The sequence below is a fragment of the Ipomoea triloba genome, chromosome 2 (assembly GCF_003576645.1).
Source record: "Ipomoea triloba cultivar NCNSP0323 chromosome 2, ASM357664v1".
NCBI classification, from domain to species: domain Eukaryota; kingdom Viridiplantae; phylum Streptophyta; class Magnoliopsida; order Solanales; family Convolvulaceae; genus Ipomoea; species Ipomoea triloba.
Genome location: NC_044917.1, coordinates 624,776 through 644,208, shown reverse-complemented (window position 1 = coordinate 644,208; position 19,433 = coordinate 624,776). Strand labels below are relative to the sequence as shown.

The 19,433-nt window shown below is 34.0% G+C and overlaps 4 protein-coding genes and 2 long non-coding RNA genes across 6 annotated transcripts; 5 read left to right on the top strand and 1 right to left on the bottom strand.

Annotated features, from left to right (window-relative positions):
• The first annotated feature begins 3,555 nt into the window (after window positions 1-3,555).
• LOC116009286 (inositol oxygenase 1-like) lies at window positions 3,556-6,874 on the top strand. The gene is made up of 10 exons (XM_031248742.1): window positions 3,556-3,589; window positions 3,791-3,893; window positions 4,917-4,998; window positions 5,105-5,309; window positions 5,398-5,510; window positions 5,640-5,762; window positions 5,840-5,909; window positions 6,029-6,107; window positions 6,302-6,383; window positions 6,621-6,874. Exons 1-10 carry the CDS (start codon window positions 3,556-3,558, stop codon window positions 6,645-6,647), a joined length of 918 nt encoding a protein of 305 aa, XP_031104602.1. The 3' UTR covers window positions 6,648-6,874.
• A 1,694-nt stretch (window positions 6,875-8,568) lies between these two features.
• On the top strand, window positions 8,569-9,216 carry LOC116011314. The gene is made up of 2 exons (XR_004097002.1): window positions 8,569-8,741; window positions 8,867-9,216. It is a non-coding gene; the product is annotated as an uncharacterized LOC116011314 (long non-coding RNA).
• A 1,487-nt stretch (window positions 9,217-10,703) lies between these two features.
• On the top strand, window positions 10,704-11,360 carry LOC116004134. Its single transcript, XR_004094738.1, has 2 exons — window positions 10,704-10,851; window positions 10,983-11,360. It is a non-coding gene; the product is annotated as an uncharacterized LOC116004134 (long non-coding RNA).
• Window positions 11,361-12,060: 700 nt separating this feature from the next.
• LOC116011444 lies at window positions 12,061-12,761 on the top strand. The gene is made up of 2 exons (XM_031251006.1): window positions 12,061-12,315; window positions 12,433-12,761. Exons 1-2 carry the CDS (start codon window positions 12,210-12,212, stop codon window positions 12,564-12,566), a joined length of 240 nt encoding a protein of 79 aa, XP_031106866.1. The 5' UTR covers window positions 12,061-12,209; the 3' UTR covers window positions 12,567-12,761.
• A 1,587-nt stretch (window positions 12,762-14,348) lies between these two features.
• LOC116011365 (GDSL esterase/lipase APG) lies at window positions 14,349-16,309 on the top strand. The gene is made up of 5 exons (XM_031250923.1): window positions 14,349-14,626; window positions 14,724-14,854; window positions 15,143-15,376; window positions 15,455-15,710; window positions 15,802-16,309. The coding sequence occupies exons 1-5, from the start codon at window positions 14,383-14,385 to the stop codon at window positions 15,996-15,998; spliced, it is 1,062 nt and encodes a 353-aa protein (XP_031106783.1). The 5' UTR covers window positions 14,349-14,382; the 3' UTR covers window positions 15,999-16,309.
• LOC116010032 (polyadenylate-binding protein 4-like) lies at window positions 16,310-18,902 on the bottom strand. Its single transcript, XM_031249291.1, has 6 exons — window positions 18,686-18,902; window positions 18,235-18,544; window positions 17,784-18,046; window positions 17,409-17,705; window positions 17,060-17,337; window positions 16,310-16,918 (listed from the first exon to the last, which is right to left on the bottom strand). The coding sequence occupies exons 1-6, from the start codon at window positions 18,900-18,902 to the stop codon at window positions 16,727-16,729; spliced, it is 1,557 nt and encodes a 518-aa protein (XP_031105151.1). The 3' UTR covers window positions 16,310-16,726.
• Window positions 18,903-19,433: the final 531 nt, after the last annotated feature.

Genomic DNA, 19,433 nt, shown 5'->3' with positions numbered 1-19,433 from the left:
CATAGTACTTGATTATTGTTTTTTTTTTAAAAATAAAATTAAGTGTATGATTTTTTAATTAGTATCAGATTTGATATTTCGGTTCAATTTTTCAGCACATATTACCAGAATTTCAACTGAGAAAAATAATGTGGTGTAATTAGAACCGTATTTTGATCCCTTTTTCCTCTTTCAAATAATGGAACTGATTAGTTATCTTTTTTTTTTTTTTTTTTTTGAATACTACTGATTCTATTACAATGCAGGATCATAACTACTTTCTCAACCTATTAAAGCACAAGAGTCAGCATTGCTGCCACTGGACTACAAGGTCCTTGGCAGTTATCTTTGTACATACTGAAACTAATTATATTGGTGTCACTTTTTCATGAGCTTACAACTCACTCTTACATTGTAATATGTGTTAATCTATGTTAAGATTATATTGGTGCCACTTTTTCATGAGCTTACAACTGACACTATTACATTGTAGTGTTCATCTATATTCTCTTAACCTCTGTTAAAACTCGAGATGATAAACATGAATTGTTGTCTATCTAAAATTGAAATACACACCGACACTAAAATATAAGGAAATATTCGGAATCTGCCTGACGTTAAGGACAGCTCAGGAAAGAGACGGTGCACGTGTACGTTCATGAAGGCTACGTGGCAACTCAGAAATCGTTCCTCCAAAATATCATCCCATCCGTCCACCATCTACCAACACTTCGCCTGTTCGCCAATCGCCACCATTAACATGAGCGAATTGGGCTTTACAAAATCTATGGGCCGAAAAGTGAGAAGCCCAAATCTTTGACGGACGGTCGTAGGATTGCGTGAACGTCTGTTAGTTGACTGTAATCCACGTCAGTGGGCCCGTCCTCGAAGTTCGCAAGTGGAAAGATGTGTGATGTCCAGCGCAAAGCTGAGTCACGATGGACCCTACTCGCCGATAAAATATCTCACCATCGTACGACACGATAATATTACGATAAGTTAAAATAATGGAATTTCGATAAATGCAAAAAAAGAAGGAAATTTCTTATTTTCCAGTACCTATAAAATGCAACTGTTTCAACTTAATCCCTCGCGTTTTTGTGATGTTCACAAACTTTTGTCCTTCCCTTGCTAATTTTGCCTTGCCCACTATTCCCATTTTATATTTTTTTTGTTTCACTGTTAATGCGTTATAAGAAAATATGTTATATTACGTGTATTCTAAAATTTTACTCTCTGATGCGATGAACACTGATAGATTACTTTTATTTTACTTAGGTATTTATAATAGTGTTTATATTAATTATCAAAATTTTAAATGTGATAGTGAAAGTTGAGAGTTGAAAATGAGTGTACATATAGTATATATTTTCCTAAGAAAAGTATAGTAATAATAAATACGAAAAGAGATTTCATCTTTTGCACTCAAGAAAATCTACAATAGTAATATAATATATATTATGGTAACGAATATGTATAGACAACTTTAATCGAGTTGGGCAAATAATGTGTTTGAAAATCACAAAATTTTAAGTGAATTAGTATTGAATAATTTTTATGTAAGCAAGACATGTAATAATTTTTAGTTAAATTGTAATATTTTTTTGATAAATTTATAAAAAAGTATATTTTTTTTAATGTAAAACGACTTTACACAAAATATATTATACAAATTTATAAATTAAATATTTTTAAATAAGAATTAAACCCTATAAATATAAATCGGGCCAAATATAAATTACATTCACAGATATCTTATGAACCAGGAAAAAGAAAAGTATCTTCTATTGATGATAGATTGAAATGTCAACCTTAAATTTAATAGAAACCACACATCGTACACGTACGTCAGCCTGTCCCATCATTGCCAATAATTCATTACATACTAATCTAAGAAGATTAGGGATACCATTAGATTATGCCTGCCTAATAATCACAATTATTGCTATTATTCTTTATTAAACTTCGTCACCAAATAAAACAACGGGTAAATCCCAAGTTGGTCGGAAAATTGTTATAGTAACCGTAAGGTTCCTAACTCAACTCTTTGTAAAACCTAACTATTAATTTATATTGCATTTTGTCAACTAAGGTCATTATGTTATTTTTACGCAAAGTGCACATAGAATAGTAATTATGGGAGTTTCTCGTAAATTTAAGAAAAAAAAATCTCAATATAACCATCATAATGTAATGCTTTAATTTGTATGCTAATAACTTAGGTTAAAATTAACTGAAAAAAAAAACCAAATATAAATATATAATAACATAGTACATAAAAATGATCAACTTTGCATGGGAAGTCCGGACCTAACCAACAATTTTACCATAGCAAATTATATATATGAAACTCATAGCTAGCTTATGTCAGTTATGTGTATTTCAAATTATATTTTTCATTCCAATTAAATTAAATATAAATAATATATTTAAAAGATATTGTTAATTTGATTTTTGTCTTAAATTTATATGTTCCAGTCTACTTTTAATTCTTTTTCGTTTATCTTTTTTTTAAAATATCCCTCTTTAATTTGATCCTAGAATTATTATAACATGACTATTTTTGTACTCTGTCAACAAAATTATTTAAATGGCTTTAAATACACAAAATAATTTCACAATAATCCGCAAGTCTACTTAAAAAATATTTTAAATCAATTTATTGTTACGGGGGCTTTGGAGGCCTTGTAGATTTTTATGAAGTAGACAAATGCACTAGAGTTATGATTTTTGATGAAGTAGACCTGTGAGTTTTTCAAATGCAATTTTCTGAATTTTGTAGTAGACTTATTTACTGATAACAGTTTTTTCTCCATTATGCTATGAATGAATTATGTATAATTCCCAAGCACCTTGTGCTCAAATGACATGTAGTGACTCTCCCATAGCTTCAATATATAGGTTGAGAAAGTATAGATGAACAGATACCATAATAAATGTATGCCATTTAAACATATTTATTAACTGTCGATGACACAAAATGGTCATATCACAATAATGTTAGATCCAACACTGAGTTTTAATTAGTAACAGACTAAAGGTGAAATCACACGTATAAATCATAAGCATTCTTTTGCTAAGTAGGTGTAAGGTGGAGAAATATATTGGCACAATCTTTGTGTGGTGGGTAAATGAAGATCAGATGTTGAAATTGAGTTGTCAAGTTGCATGAGCAAACCCCACCAACAACAACAAGATCAAGAGTCCTTCTCCATCTTCTGCTGTATGCATGTCTGTATCCAACTGGGCTATACTTTTTATTGTCTCAAGGGAACACAAAAGTAAAACATTTAATTTTAATAATAATTAAAAAAAAAATAGTAAATATATAGAAATATTAATGTTTACAGGTAGAAGGATATGTAGAGTTTGAGTTTTTCTGGGAAGGACTTATAGCATCCAAAATCTCAGGGAAGGACTTTCCGGCCAATATAAATACTGCCCTTTCCTTCTTTCCCTAACATGCAGCCGCCATTGTTATACATACATTTTCTCCTTCTCTCTCCTTAGCTTCTATATATTTATCTTTAATTTTCTTCCTCCATTTTTGTTTTTCTTCTTGCTTCTACTGTCAAGATGACTATCCTTATTGATCAGCCATCCCAGTTTGGTAATTTTCTCCTTTTTTTTTTCTTTTTTTTTTCCAAAAAAAAAAAAAAAGAATAGTTCCATTATTTGATCTTATACCAATTATTGTGGGTATTTTTCCATTATTGCTATTTTTTTTTCTTTTGAGATTTGTAGACTTTCCCTTTTCTCTATCTCTTTTTATTTTATTTTATTTTAAATTTTCTTGGTTTATTGGAAACAGGTATTGAGGTTGAGGAAAAGAAGATCCCAAAAAATGAAACAGAAGTAGGGTTTGGTGGTGGATTTTTTGTTCCACATACCAATGCTTTTGGCCACAGTTTTAGGTCTTTTTACTCTTCCTTTCCTAATAATTCCAATATTTATTTTCTCAACAAATAATTCCAATATTTAGATCATAAACTATGGCTGAGTGTGTGAAGCATAACTTTCATATATAATGAGTTTTATTTTTGCCAACACTTTCACGGTACAGTTGAACTCGTTTGACAAGATCTTCTTAGTGTATAGTATTAATAGTAATTTACGTTCCTTATATGATTTATGAATTATTACATAGAAATGAGATTTTGTTAGTGCATACTCATACATGGCGACGGTGACTTCCTGTTTCTCTTGTACTCAGATCAATTAAAAGTGACAAGAATAATTTTATAGTGTGAATGTATAATTTAATTTTAATGGTCATTTATATTTATATTTATATGGTAAATTTTGGTGGAGAGGGTAACAACTAACAAGATGGATATGAATATGAGAAATTGACAATTACAGATTGGACCAAAATCACCAAATCTCGACAACCTTTGCTCCGACAAGGAATCCAACGTTTCGCCGGTTAATATATCCTCTCTGAAAAGCTGACAAAGATGTCTTACTCAATAATTGGAATTATATTGACGTTTTAGTATTGTTTTGGGCTTCTACGGCCGAACTCCGTTTATTGGGCCTGCACATGCTCCAGATGGGCCGAATATAATCGGTTTGGGCCCATTGGGCCCTTTCTTATTCTAAATTTGGGCTCTTTGTCAAATATGCGCTCTGGGTAAACATGTCTTGTGTGACCATAGTCGACAAAAGATCATAAGGAGTTAAAACAACTAAAGTTATATATAGCTGACATTTTCAAATCAAGAAGATTAGTAAGTAGTCTAGGTTGTAGCGATATTGTTAATGGTTAGCCAGTATATTTGATTGTTCTTGATACGATCAATATCGGTGTTAATACTATATGGTACAATCAGATATAATACTTGATTTAACTTGATTTTATTTGAAAAACATAAAATTATTATTATTATTGTTGTTGTGGTGATGTTAATTGACATAATTTAGCACATGCTAAATAGGGACTATGATGCTGAAAGTGAAAGACAAGAAGGGGTGGAAAATTTCTATAGGATAAATCACACTAACCAAACCTATGATTTTGTAAGTAATTAATTTTTTTTTTTTTTTTGTTCAGTCTAATTAATATTTTTATTTGTTAAGCTAACAAAAAATTTGAATTGTTCTAATTTAAAATATATAATTTCAGGTGAAGAAGATGAGGGAAGAATATTCAAGATTAAACAGGGTGGAAATGAGCATTTGGGAATGTTGTGAGCTTTTGAATGAGGTGGTGGATGACAGTGATCCAGATCTTGACGAGCCTCAAATTGAACATTTGTTGCAGACTGCTGAAGCTATTAGAAAGGATTACCCTAATCAAGATTGGCTCCACTTGACTGCCCTCATTCACGGTATTAATTTTCGTCTTTCATTTTTGAGTATATGTTTATATATACTTTCTCAAGGTTCATATTCTAATTATTATTGTCTCGATTTCAGATCTTGGAAAGGTTCTTCTCCTTCCTAGCTTTGGAGGGCTGCCTCAATGGGCAGTTGTAGGTGACACATTTCCAGTTGGCTGTGCCTTCAATGAATTCATTGTCCATCAAAAGGTATCTTCCGATCTTTCCCATTAACAGTAGATTTTCCGAGTTATCCAAAAAATAATAGTATATTAATTACATTTATTCCATAATTTTAGCTTATTATATAACCTGATTTGTTTATTTTGTTTTTTGCAGTACTTTAAGGAAAACCCGGATTATTACAACCCTGCTTACAATACAAAATACGGAGTTTACTCAAAGGGCTGTGGCCTAAATAATGTTATGATGTCTTGGGGACATGATGATTACATGTATTTGGTACGTGCACGTACGAGTTTCTGTACAAATCAACACTATACGTTTTAACGTATTTAACTTCTATAAATCTTGATTAGGTTGCAAAAGAGAACAAAACCACTCTACCATCCGCTGGTCTCTTCATAATCAGATATCACTCTTTCTATGGTAAACTTTAACATAAAAACCATGCAATGTCACATAATATAATGTTATTTATAGTCTAAAATACCGTATCATATACAACGTTGTAAAGTTTTAGGTCCAATTTACTTGTTATGTTGCAGCTCTCCACAGGGCAGGATCTTACAAGCACCTTATGAATGAAGAGGATAAGGAGAATCTCAAGTGGCTGCACATTTTCAAGTAATTAACGACAATCTTCTTTATTTTTTTAATAACAATAAAAATTGACAATTACTACCCGATAGTGTGTACTGCGTAAGCATTGCTCTAATAAAATAACTTGTAAATCACACATGAGAGGTAATTATGGCTTGCTCCTAATGTGTATATGAATTATATGATTGTAACTATGTCGGTTTAATTTCGTTTTGCAGCAAGTATGATCTATACAGTAAAAGCAAAGAAAGAATTGACATCGAGAAAGTCAAACCCTATTATCTCTCATTAATTGACAAGGTGAACAAGATTTTTAATATAGCACAATATACATATATTTTATTAATTTTTGGATAACTATAAAACACACCGTCACTATATATTTGGAATGTGCACGTGATAAATCTTGCTCATATATATATATTTTATTATTATTATTATTGTTGTTGTTGTTGTTGTTGTTGTTGTTATTATGCGAGCTTTTAATTAATTAAATTTTTGATTGATTCATTTATTATTATTGTTATCAAATTACAGTATTTCCCTGCAAAGCTGAGGTGGTGAATAGTTGATGAAAACTATCCAAGAGATTGAATCAATGGTCACAAGCGACTTGAGGAGTACCAAACTTTATTGCCCTGTGTAGCTATTTTGAAGAACCTTTTGGTTGGGTTGTTCAATAATAATAGTTTTTTTTTTTTTTTTTGAAAACATAATAATAGTTATGTATTATGTAATGCTTTGGCCATGTAGTTATATGTCACTTTCGAATAAAATTAAAGTTCATTGAATTGCTTTCTTAGAGCATCTATATCAGTAGATATTTAGTGATTTTTGGAACAATAGCATTCGACATGGAAGAAAGAGAAACAAAGGGAAAGAAAGAAAAATATGGCTTCATGTGATGGTTTTTGGTATAGTAAAACACTCACAGATTCCAACAAACCACTGCGCCCAGCTTGCGTAGGCTGCAACAATGGCGGCCAGCGGGCGCGTGTAGTGCTGGGCGTCTCAGACGCACCTGACATAGTTGTTATTTATTTTATTTTTTTTTAAAATCAGATTAATTTTTTATTTTTTTCATCCTCTCTCATTTTCTATTTCCTAATCGCACCTACAAAAACTCCTTAAAACTGGGAAAAAAAAAAAAACTACTACTAAGGATGCTCTTAGGTTTACAATTCATCCAATGAACTCGATCAAGAGCTTAGGATATTACTGATAAGAACCAAATTCGTAATTTTTTGGTAGAAAAAGTAATAAGTGTGTGTTTTATCATAGTTACCCGCGCTTAGCATGTGGTAGCATGCGAACCTAATCAACATAACATGTGAATTCAATTAGTAATAAAGCATATCGAACATGTATGTTTTCATACTTTTTGCCAAATTAAATATATCATGGTTAAACGCAATCACTTGAACTACCCCTAATCCTCTCTCAAACCGTGTGTGTGTTTTCTTTACAAAAATGGTTAAGTGTAGATATAGAATGTATTAACTGAAGATACAAATTTTTTTGTATCAGGGTTTACAATACAATATAAACCTGATCTATGGTATAACAATTTCTCCTACACGGCTACACTATTCCACTTGTTTCTTCCCTCTTAAATTCCAACGACGCGGTTGGGTTGACTGACTTCAACATACAAAAAGTTCTACGCAAGACTGGAAAAACGCTTGGTCTGGATTCCTGGAAAATTTAACATTACTTTTCGATTAAATTCCATTTTTCCATTCAAAATAGTATCATTATATTGCTCTAAAACGGATGGAATATAATTCTCGTACTAAAAATTTATAAGTTCGATTCTAGTTAACACACTCCCGGTCAAGTCCATAACACATAATTTTCTTAGTATAATTTTTTTCTCTTGCGTAATTTCCCAACAGTTATTATACATGAACAAAATTTACCTAGTGCATACCTTTATATAGTTACAGTAATTTACTCTAGTCATCTATCATTATATTCTTTTGCAAATGGATTAAAATCCAAAGAGCATGGAAGTCAATAGTCAATACCTTTGTGGGCAAGTAATTAAGAAACACGAACATAGTACAGTTGACTTTGAATCATAGTACGTACGAATTAAGAGTATCTCACTTTGAAAATGTGATTAAGCAGGTAGAACATGATTCTCCTATTAAATTGTTATCAGTTTAATTATTACTAATATTTTTAAATCATATTTGACCAATTTGTTGCACATGATCTTTTTAGTATGATTTTATTTTTCTATATAGTTTGCGCGCTACCAGGTCACATGGGAATTGGATTGAAGGTTCATCATCGTATCGTTACACGCTTCTTTTCACATTCTTTTACTGTATTCGAACAAACATGCATTGACTGACCAATTCTCTGATATGATCTTCGGTCCTTCTTTGTATTATTTTCCTTCTCAATTGCAATGAAGTTACGTAGTACCCCATACAAACAAGACACGAGTTTGTTATAAATAGGCCTTAACCTTAATGGGTTCATGCATCCATATCCTACGAAACCTCGGAAATTGGAAAATCATTAGCAAATTGCAGACATATATAGTTATGGCCGCCTCTAATTTCTCTCTAAGGTTCATACTTGTGGCCGTGTTTGTTTCTGTTATCTTCATCTGGATCATGGCAGCCAATCCGTCCGAGGCTGCTCGAGGTAAGCATTGAATAATGTTGCCTTCTGTTTTAACTAAAACGCTAAATTAATAGTTAGGCGGTATGAACCGCGAAATATAATGTACTCAACATATATATTTTTTTAATCTTTTTCCCTTTTGCCAGAACTGCTTAAGGCTAACAGCACCGCCGGAATGTATTGCCCGGACGACTGTGTTGGGTGTTGCGAGCCACCGCCGCCGGGCTCATGCTGCCTCAAGTGCGGTTGTTGAATATGGGGCTCGACTTTAGTCGTCCCAGTTAAGATGGTCAGACAGTGAACAAACAGCTGCGGATTTTGTTGTAAAAACAACTCATACATACACTACAAATATATTGTTTGTATCATTATGTTTTTGAGTAATTTATTTTTAAGAATGTAATGAACTTCTTGAAGTTGTGTCTTTTGCTAGTTGTTTAGTGAATTATATATGTCTTCTGATTTGATTATTTCAAACTATTGCATTGCTACCATATATATAGGCTCTCAAATTTCTCATTATGTGTGCTTGCATGGGCAGCTCAACTGATCACAAAGGTAAACTTTGGGAGCAAAGACCAAGGATCTAGTCTCACTAGACCTCTCGTGCCAATATCTATTCCGCTCACTACTCTCGTATCTCATGCCAAGTGACTTATGATTTGATAATTAGAGACAAAATTATCCTACACTTTTCCCTTTGAAAAATGATCGAATTTCATAAATGATCGCACATGGGAATCGGAATGAGAAATTGGCCGGAATGATTATTAATATTATTGACGTAACAAATGTTTTAAAATACAAAAAAAAATAAAAAATTCAAGGCAATTGATTATAATATAATAACATCTAAAGCATGAATATGAACAAAAAAAAATCAAAACAAAAATCTAAAAGTGTTAATCCAAACTTAAAAATTAGATTAGCAATAATAAGATGGAATAATACACTTTTTTAATTAGGAAATAAAATTTTTAATTGAAGGAGTAATCAAAACTCATGATTGTGTTTTAAAAAATTATCAACCAAACACTAACTATGATCTTGATTTACATTTCTAATCTGTAATGCATGAACAAAACACACTCTTCCTATTATTTTCAAAGTTTCGAAAATTAACTTATTTCAAAAATATCATCCAACGAAACATGTTTTTAGACTTTCAACTTTCAGGGGCTGTGCTGTTAGTCAGAAGTCATATACACTTCAACATCCAAAAAATTCTATACAAGACTGGAAAAACAACGGCTTGGAAGTCAATACCTTTGTAGGCAAGCAATTAACAAACACGAACATAGTACATTTATACTTTACAATACTAGTTAAGAATATCTTGTTTTAAAATAAGTGATCGAGTGGATGCACCATGATTTTCCTATTTGATTATTATGAACATCTTCTGAAGCCAGTCCATCTCACAAGGTATTTTTAATATGAGTTTTCCTTTTTGTCTAGTTTGCAGGTTATCGGGTGGTACGGAAATTGATTGATATATGGTTCATATCATATCGTTACACAGTGACAAATTATTATGTGGACCATGGTCCACATAATTGTGTAAAACCATGAATACAAACTATATTTTTAATCAACTAGAAATACATTATTCTTTTTGTACTGAATATACATTATTTAACACTGTAGTATATAATAATAATAATGAACTTTCAGTACCCAAATAATGTACTTTTAATATATTAAAAATGTAGTTTTTATTTATATTCCACACCGTTGTGGACCATGGTCCATGTAATAATGTTTGTTACACGCTTCTTTTCACATTACTGTATTCGAACAAACATCGATCGACTATACTGACCAATTCTCTGATCTTCATTCGGTCCTTCTTTATTTCTTCCTTCTCAAGTTCTATGAAGTTACGTAGTACCCCTTACAAACAAGACACCATTTTGTTATAAATAGGCCTTAACCTTAATGGGGTTCATGCATCATATCATATCCTACCTCGGAAATTGGAAATTATCCTTAAGTAAATTGCAAACGTAGTAGCGAGCTATGGCCGGCTCTAATTTCTCCCTAAGGTTCGTACTCATGGCCGTGTTTGTTTCTGTTATCTTCATCTCGATCATGGCAGCGAATCCATCCCAGGCCGCTCGAGTTTCTCGAGGTAAGCATCACAAATTAATACTTTTCTTTCTTATTTCCTAAACTAATAATTAATTAAAACGCTAAATTAATAGTTAGATAATAGGTAACGCACTCGAAAATATTCAATTTTAATTTCCTTATTTTTTGCAGAGCTGCTTAAGGCTAACACCACCGCCGCCGCCGCAATGTATTGCCTGGACGATTGTGTTGGGTGTTGCGAACCACCGCCGCCGGGCTCATGCTGTCTGAAGTGCGGTTGCTGATCGACGACCTCCTAAACTTGAAGAATATGCACGCTTATCATAGTTTAAAAACCATCATATTATAATATTTTTTAATGCATATACACGTGTTTGAATATAGAATTTGACTTCAGTCTCAGTTGAGATGGTCAGGCAGTGAGTTAACAACTGTGGGCTGGTTTTGTTGTAAAAACAACCCATACATATACTACAAATATATTGTTTGTATCAATATGTTTTTGAGTGATTTATTTTTAAGAATGCACGGAGTAATAAACTTCTTGAAGTAGTTGTGTCTTTTGCAAGTCGTTTAGTAAATTATGTATATATAAATTTTTCATTATTATGTATGTGCTTAATTAGAACAACTGTACTAATCGTAATTTGTAATATTAAATAGGTCGTCCCATCCACCTTTAAAAGTATACAGCAATAGTAATAGATCGGGTATTTTCAAGTACTCAAATTTTCTAGATTATAATATGATTAATCAAGTACGAAAAGAAAAAAGAAAAAAGAAAAATATATGTCGTGAATTTAAGTAATGGACGTGGTGGATCATATTATTTTAGTATAGTAAACAAGTCACAAATATTACTAATTAAATAGGTATGAAATGGGTACACCTAACTTCTTATTGAGTTCAAGACAAGTTAAGGCAGTCCTATAGTCATTTGTGTTTGAAAAAAAGACTTATTAATGAACAGATATCATACTTATCACTAATCAATCATATTTAAGTTTATAAAACGGTCATGAAAAAAGAATAAAAGGTTTTATTTAAAAAAAAAAAAGTTATCTAAAATTGATTTTTTTAAAAAAACATATAAAAATTGATTTAGTCAAGTCAAAACATTAATTATTTGCATGGAAACAAAGAATTTGACTATTTGTCCACTTTGAATATTTTTATGTATATAAATATGTATCATATATATGCATGCATACACTGATACAGAATAGGCTACATGTATTATCTCGGGAAAAGTTAGTTGTAGCTACAGAAAATCATATGCACTTGATTTGTAGCAGTACTAATTGTAAAAAATTACACGAAAATAAATCAACATAGATTGTCTATAAATTGAAAGGCCCTTATCTCCCTCCCTCTTCCAATCAATATATCTAGCTAGCAATGGCTACAAGATCTGCCATGATCCTAACTGTAATCTTCATTGTTGCTTTGGTTATATCTCCTGCCATCACCTTCACAGATGCAGCTCGGTCTACAACTTTTAAAGGTATGTGTATTTGATTAAGCAATTAATTATTATTTGTTTTCATTAATTAATTATAGTTAAAGAAGCATTTTGATTGATTATGGGAGTGATTTTCTTGTTCTGATTCTGATATTTTAGAGGTGTTGGGGAGAAGGCCTATATGTCCGGCCTGTGTATGCTGTGAACCGCCGCCGCCGGGATCTTGTTGCCGTTGCGGCTGCGGCGCCGCCGGCCCCATTACCACCCAGTCCCATGAAGCCTCTCCGCCGTGATAACCAACTTTCCGGCGGCTGCGAGATCATATAAGGCTTTAATCTTTGTTTCTCTAAATAAATGAAATAATGAAACAAAGTCACTCCGTTACGTTACCCCTTTCTGGGGAATTACCTAAGGTTTATTGTATTATGTGTTTATGGTTTTCTGTATTACTGTTATGAAATTATTAATGAAGATTAATGTTGAATTCACCATGAAAAGTTAAACACAAGTATAAGTATTTGGGACTTACAAACCACGTTAAGACACATCTTGTAATTAACATCTTTCATTAAATTTGTAAGGTATAAACAATAAAGATTTTTGATAGATGCTATCTTAAAAAAAAAAAAAAACTAAAGGAGTGTATTTTTTTTTCTTCTTTTACTAATAAAATAATGAAGATTTTCCTCCTCTAGAGTCTATTTAACATTTTTATTAAAAAAAACAAATATTTAAAGTCAATGACAACCTGTCTCCCAATGTATGTAATAAAATCAATGGCATTAATTGATGACTTGGATGGTCTTCCATATACTACACTAAAGATGACGAAGCAGTCAAGTTCAACATTTGTGTGCGTTGGCTCATATACTTAGTATTTTCTACATCGGATGTGCAAAAATTGCATAAGAAAGCCTTCCACTCGATCTCTGATCTTTTCTCCCAAACAAAACTCATGTGACTAATTAAACTGTCAATGCAAGTTCAATTTTAAGTGTAACAAGCAACTTGGTTGGTATTGTCTCTTTTAATTATTATATTAATTACTACCACTCCCTACACTGTAATGGTTGTATACATTACACATTAAAATTTAGCTAATTTAATATAACCAAATTAAATTTGAATTATTTTTAATTTTAAGTTGGTTATTTTAGCCTAACTTATTTATTCGTCTTAGTACCTAACTAAAAATATTTGGAATAAATTTTAATTAAAAAAATTGATTTTATTAGTTGAACCAATTTTACACTGGCACATTAATTAATTCATTATTAATAATTTAAATCGGCAAAAATGACATTACGTGCATCATCATGCATGTGTTGAGACTTCAGAATAATAAATAATCACACATGGATTCATTAAAGACACTACTAGTGCCATGCCAGAAACAAATGTAATGACAACGTAACAATATAATGTCTGGGTTTAAGAGTAAGCATGTGATAAATTTTAGGCCAATATCACTTATATCGAGGCTTGAGCCCACCCCTCCCATATGGGGCAAACTGGATGCCACTAGATCACAAAGCTTTTTTACAATTTTACTTGTATTTAATTGATCAAGAATTTAAACATGTGCATCGAGTAAATCATGCTTGTACGAATTAAGAAAGTGTTGGAAAGAATAAAGCTAAGCACAAGACTTTCTGGTGTAAGAATCATGATCCACTCTCTGATCCCCATGGCCGATACATGCACGCGCCGGCGTAATTATTTGTTCCGGTACGGTGCCCTCGCAACAACTTCTTGCATGGCGCTAGTGGTTGTCTGTCTGTCAGTTAAATGATCGATATGATTTACTAACTGTTTGACATAAATGGCAGCTTCAATTCAACCAGATTTTCTGCATAGTATGAGGTTGACAAAAAAAAGAGGATGATCTATCTCTGTATCTATCTGTGTATGCACCCCCCAAAAAAAATCATTGCACATTTACACCTTTCGCCACTATTAATGAAGTCTACCTACTCTCTGGGCGGCATTAATGGCGTCTCAACTTTCATCTTCCGTCTTCAATGCCCACATTTTGGCCGGTCGTGCCATCATATAAATAAAGGTCTCAGAACTCATCTATCTATCCCACACAATTTCTTGAATTGAACAATGGGTTATTGTCGGTTTGGGGGAGTGTTGGCGGTGATTTGTGCGGCGGCGTTTATCGCCGGAGGTGGCGCTCAGCCGCTGGTTCCGGCGATTATTACGTTCGGAGACTCGTCGGTGGACGTTGGGAACAATAACTACGTGCATACGATCTTCAAGGCCGATTATCCGCCGTACGGCCGGGATTTTGCTAGCCATCAGCCCACTGGAAGGTTCTGTAATGGAAAGCTAGCCACTGATATTACAGGTTAGTTAGTTAATTAGTTATAGAGTTCTTGGATTAAATGGTTAATCATAGGTTGTTATGTTATCTTGATTGGTGTTTTTTTTTAATGTTTATGCAGCTGATACTTTGGGGTTTAGTACTTATCCAGTGGCATATCTTAGCCCACAGGCAACAGGGAAGAATCTTCTGATTGGCGCCAACTTTGCTTCTGCTGCATCTGGCTATGATGATAAGACTGCAATGCTTAGTGTAAAAAAAGATCATTTTTCTTTTTTAGTTTATTTGAGTGACGAGTGAAACTGTCTGTCATTATCTAAGAGCGTCCACGCCTTATGACCCTAGTTAGTAAAGAACCATAAATCAGCCTAACTAGGTTAACCATAGCCACGGGCTCAAATCAAGAATGCCAATAGGTGGTTTCCACTGAGAGTCAACTTGTAATCTTGTGATTATCAAACCAACAGTCTAACTAATTTTTGTTTTTTTAAGAAAATTATGATTGGATTATTGATGATTTGGACTATCTGAATTGTGCAGCATGCAATTCCACTGTCACAACAGCTAGAGTATTACAAGGAGTACCAAGGCAAGTTAGCAAGTGTAGCAGGCAGCAAGAAAGCAGCATCTATCATCAAGGATGCAGTGTATATTGTGGGGTTTGGGAGCAGTGATTTCTTGCAGAATTACTATATCAATCCTTACCTTAATAAAGTCTACACTCCTGATCAATATGGGTCATACCTTGTCAGCATATTCAACAGCTTTATCAAGGTGTATATCTTCTTAAACCACTGCACAGATGTTACAAGATTCATTATTCTGATGATGATGGGTTATTGTTAAAAACAGGATCTTTATGGATTGGGAGCCAGGAAAATTGGTGTGACTTCTCTTCCACCATTGGGGTGTTTACCAGCAGCAAGAACTCTGTTTGGATTTCATCAGAGCGGGTGTGTTGGTTATATCAACACCAACGCGCAACAGTTCAACAAGAAGGTCAATTCAGCTGCAGCAGGGCTGAAGAAGCAATACCCTGACCTCAAACTTGTTGTCTTTGACATCTTTCAGCCCCTCTACGACCTAATCAAATCGCCTTCAAGCTCCGGTATGGTATCCACACGATTTTGTTTAATTCGTTTACAAGAAATTATACACTAGTACAGAATAGCTCATTGGCGTCTGTTATTACTGAGCAGGTTTTGTGGAAGCAGCTCGAGGGTGCTGTGGAACAGGCACGGTTGAGACAACGGTGTTGTTGTGCAATCCTAAATCGCCAGGAACCTGCAGCAATGCAACACAATATGTGTTTTGGGACAGTGTTCATCCATCTGAGGCTGCTAATCAGGTCTTGGCAGATGCATTGATCACCCAAGGGATTGATCTCATTGGATGATCGAGCCACGAGGAGACTGTGGATTTTCCACTCGTTCGATCTGTGTGCTCTCGTCGTGTTATAGCTACCACTGTCTTTCTTTACTTGTGCTTTCAACTCTACCTTGATCTGTTGTTATTCACAGAAAGATTAAAAGCTTGTTTGTTGTCTATCTACACATATATTCTTCATCTTAATAATGGTGTTAGAAAGATTATGATATGTGTACTAGTTTGAACTTCTGTTACTTACAGGTTTATCCTTAGCTTGTACTTTCCTAAATTATTGTTTGAAGAAAATATGGAAAGAATAAGAAAGAAATTGAAGCAGCAGATACTTGTATTCATAGGAGAAAAGCAGAAACAACACAACAGTAATCCTTCCCTTACATTTAGGGAGAGGCAACAGGCCACTAGAATCCCTTACAGAAGCAATTATGAACATACTAGTATATGAATAACCCTAAAATGAGTATCTGCAGACATGGCAGAAGTTAGAAATGTAACTGATAAAACGCGAAAATGGTGACAATTCTTGGCCTGTTTTCCCAAATAGGTCTGGCTTGTTTAGGAGCTTTTCCAAACAGCTATTCATCTTTACAGATTGTCCAATCTATCAATGACAAACAGTTAAATTCTAGCATCGACAGCCATGCGTATTGCTGTCAAGACGACGTGGAGAAAAGGAAACACTGCTGAAATGATCCCCAGAACTTCAATAGAAACTTGTGTAGTCATAAAACCTGGAGCTCAGACCATAAGAGAGCGACGCTTTTCGTTGTGGATTCCAGCTATTGATGTTGCACTTGGCTCTTTTGTAGTGGCTGTTACTGATGTAGCTCCTTTCATGTTCTTGTTTTTCGGTTCCCAGCAGGTTCTTGGTTGCTTCTGAGCCCCACACTTCAAGACAGGGATAGAAACACTGGGAGCAGACTTCATAGGCTGCGATAACATATAAAGACGGCTTCAATTCAAGAACGATAAAAAACGGTTTCATACCAGATCCTAAGCTAGCAATCCAGGAAAAAAATGAACTATTTAATCTGCAAACAGGAAACCAGATAATAGGACTTAATTGCTTACATATGTGAACTTGTTTCCCTGAAAATTATGCATTCCAGCAAGATAGAATGCACTGAGCTGTCTGCCAAAGTCTTGATGCACAGACGACTGGTAAGGATTGAAGTGTGCAACTGACATTGGCAACGAATAAGACGGGGGAGCGTTGTAAAGAGACTTGTGTGAAGAAGTGAAAAATGGCTGTGGCCTATCTGGTGCATAAGATGTCAGTGACTTGCTCGAATGCTCTTCCCTGGGATACGCCAACGCCACAGACAGAGGCTTTCCATAATACACCATTCCTATTGAAAACGAGACGATATTAGTACTAATGCATATTGAAATGAAGGAATGAATCACTACATTAGCTCACCATTAAGTGAATTCATGGCTGCCTTGGCATCTCCCGGGCTGGAAAAGTTCACAAACCCGAATCCTTTGCTGATCCCATTACTGCGAATGACATTTACTGAAACCACTTTTCCAAAAGATCTGAATAGTTCATCTAACTTTCTTTCATTGATGGATTCACTGAGGTTCCCCACATACAGTCTCGAAGCCTCTTGCTTCTGATCGCGAAGGGCTAACTTGTCCTCCTCGCATACACTTCTCAAGAGTCTTTCCCTTTCCGCCTTCTTCTGTGCCCTTCCAACAAACAGCCTCTTTGATCCTGAGATGAAAAACACATTACAGCAGATCAGAGCATTTATTTATCTTCAGTCAAATTCGAGGTGCAAGAAATACATACCTATTACTTCACCATTAAGAGCCTCAACAGCCTTCTTGGCATCTTCATCTGAATCAAACTTGACAAAGCCAAAGCCTCTTGAATTTCCTTCTTCATCCCTCATAATGACAGCAGAATTGACCTTCCCATATCTGGAGAACTTCTCTCTTAGGAGGTCCTCTGTCAGATTGCAATCAAAGTTTTTCACATACAGATTATTGAATTTTTGCTCTTTAAAGCCATCCATCATCCTCTCTTCTTTCTTCTTAAATGTGGACACATATCTGAAAAACCCCACCAAACAATTTAAACTCATTTTTCAAAACAATCTTGAAGCCAAAATCTACAAGTGAAAATCTAATCATTCATTTAACAGTAGGCTAGAAATAATCTGTCACAATCTTTAACTTCAAAATTCAGAAACATCAGGTAATTAAAGAAACACAAGAACAGAAGAAATAACAGAGCTTACAATTTCTTCCCTTCAAACACTGCTCCATGGAGAGAACTGATAGCAGAAATGGCTGAATTCTGAGTTTCAAACTGAACAAATCCAAAACATTTGCTCTTCCCATTTTCCTCAGCCACTTTGCAGGACAGTATTGTCCCATATTTGCTAAACATGCTCTCTAATTGATCACTAGTCACTGAAGGAGCAAGGTTCTTGACAAAAACATTCCCAATCCCAGATTTTATTAGCACAGGATCCCTTTGCCACCACATAATCCTCATCGGCTTTCCTCTCAGGGTTTTATGGTTTAGGCATGCAAGAGCCTTTGAAGCTGATGATAAAAAAAATATATAAATAATTTGAGGATTATAAATTTATAATCAACCAAGAAAGCTCAGAAACAGATTATGAATTCAGCATAAAAACAGCATCATAATTTCTTGAATTAAACGCAAATTGTATGGTTTGTTACCGTGAGAGATACAGAAGTAGTTGACGAAAGCATAGCAAAGAGATTTCCCAGAAACCGCATCTCTGCAAATTCGGAAGGAATCAAGCGGGCCAATGTAAGAAAATGCGGCCTCGAGGTCTGCTTCGGTGGTTTCGGGGTGAAGATCGCCGACGTACAGAGTGGGGCGCCAGAAAGTCTCCGACATCCCCAGCAGCGAAAGCGCGGGCACCGCCGCCATTATCTGTGTTTCTCCGGCACCGATTAGTTAGGAAACAATTCAGTTTTTAGAGCGAGAAAGAGAGTAAAGAGAGAGAGAGAAAGAGATTTTGGTTCTTGGAGAAAGAGAGTGGAGAAGTCAGTTTGCTGATCTGAAAATGCAGCTGAGTGTCAGTTATAACTGTCAAGAGATTGCTGACGTCATAATTCCGGTAATCATTTAGATGCCACGTTTCCGTTTCCGGAATGCTCTTGGGTTCATGTGAGTGACTTCTCACTTAACATGGTGTTTGGTAAAAAAAAATAAATAAATAAATAAATAAATAAAAAAAACTAAAAATGGTATAAGAAAAAGTATAAAATGAATTATTTTCTACTGTTTGTTTAAAAAAAAAAAGGGATTATATGAGCATAATAGAAAAGGAAAGAAACATCAATTTTTTTTTAATAAACAGGGGAATATGGGATTATAATATTATATGAGCAATTGAGCACAATAGAATAAGTCAATAAACATGGATATTTATATTCAAGATGTGACTTTATGGTAAAT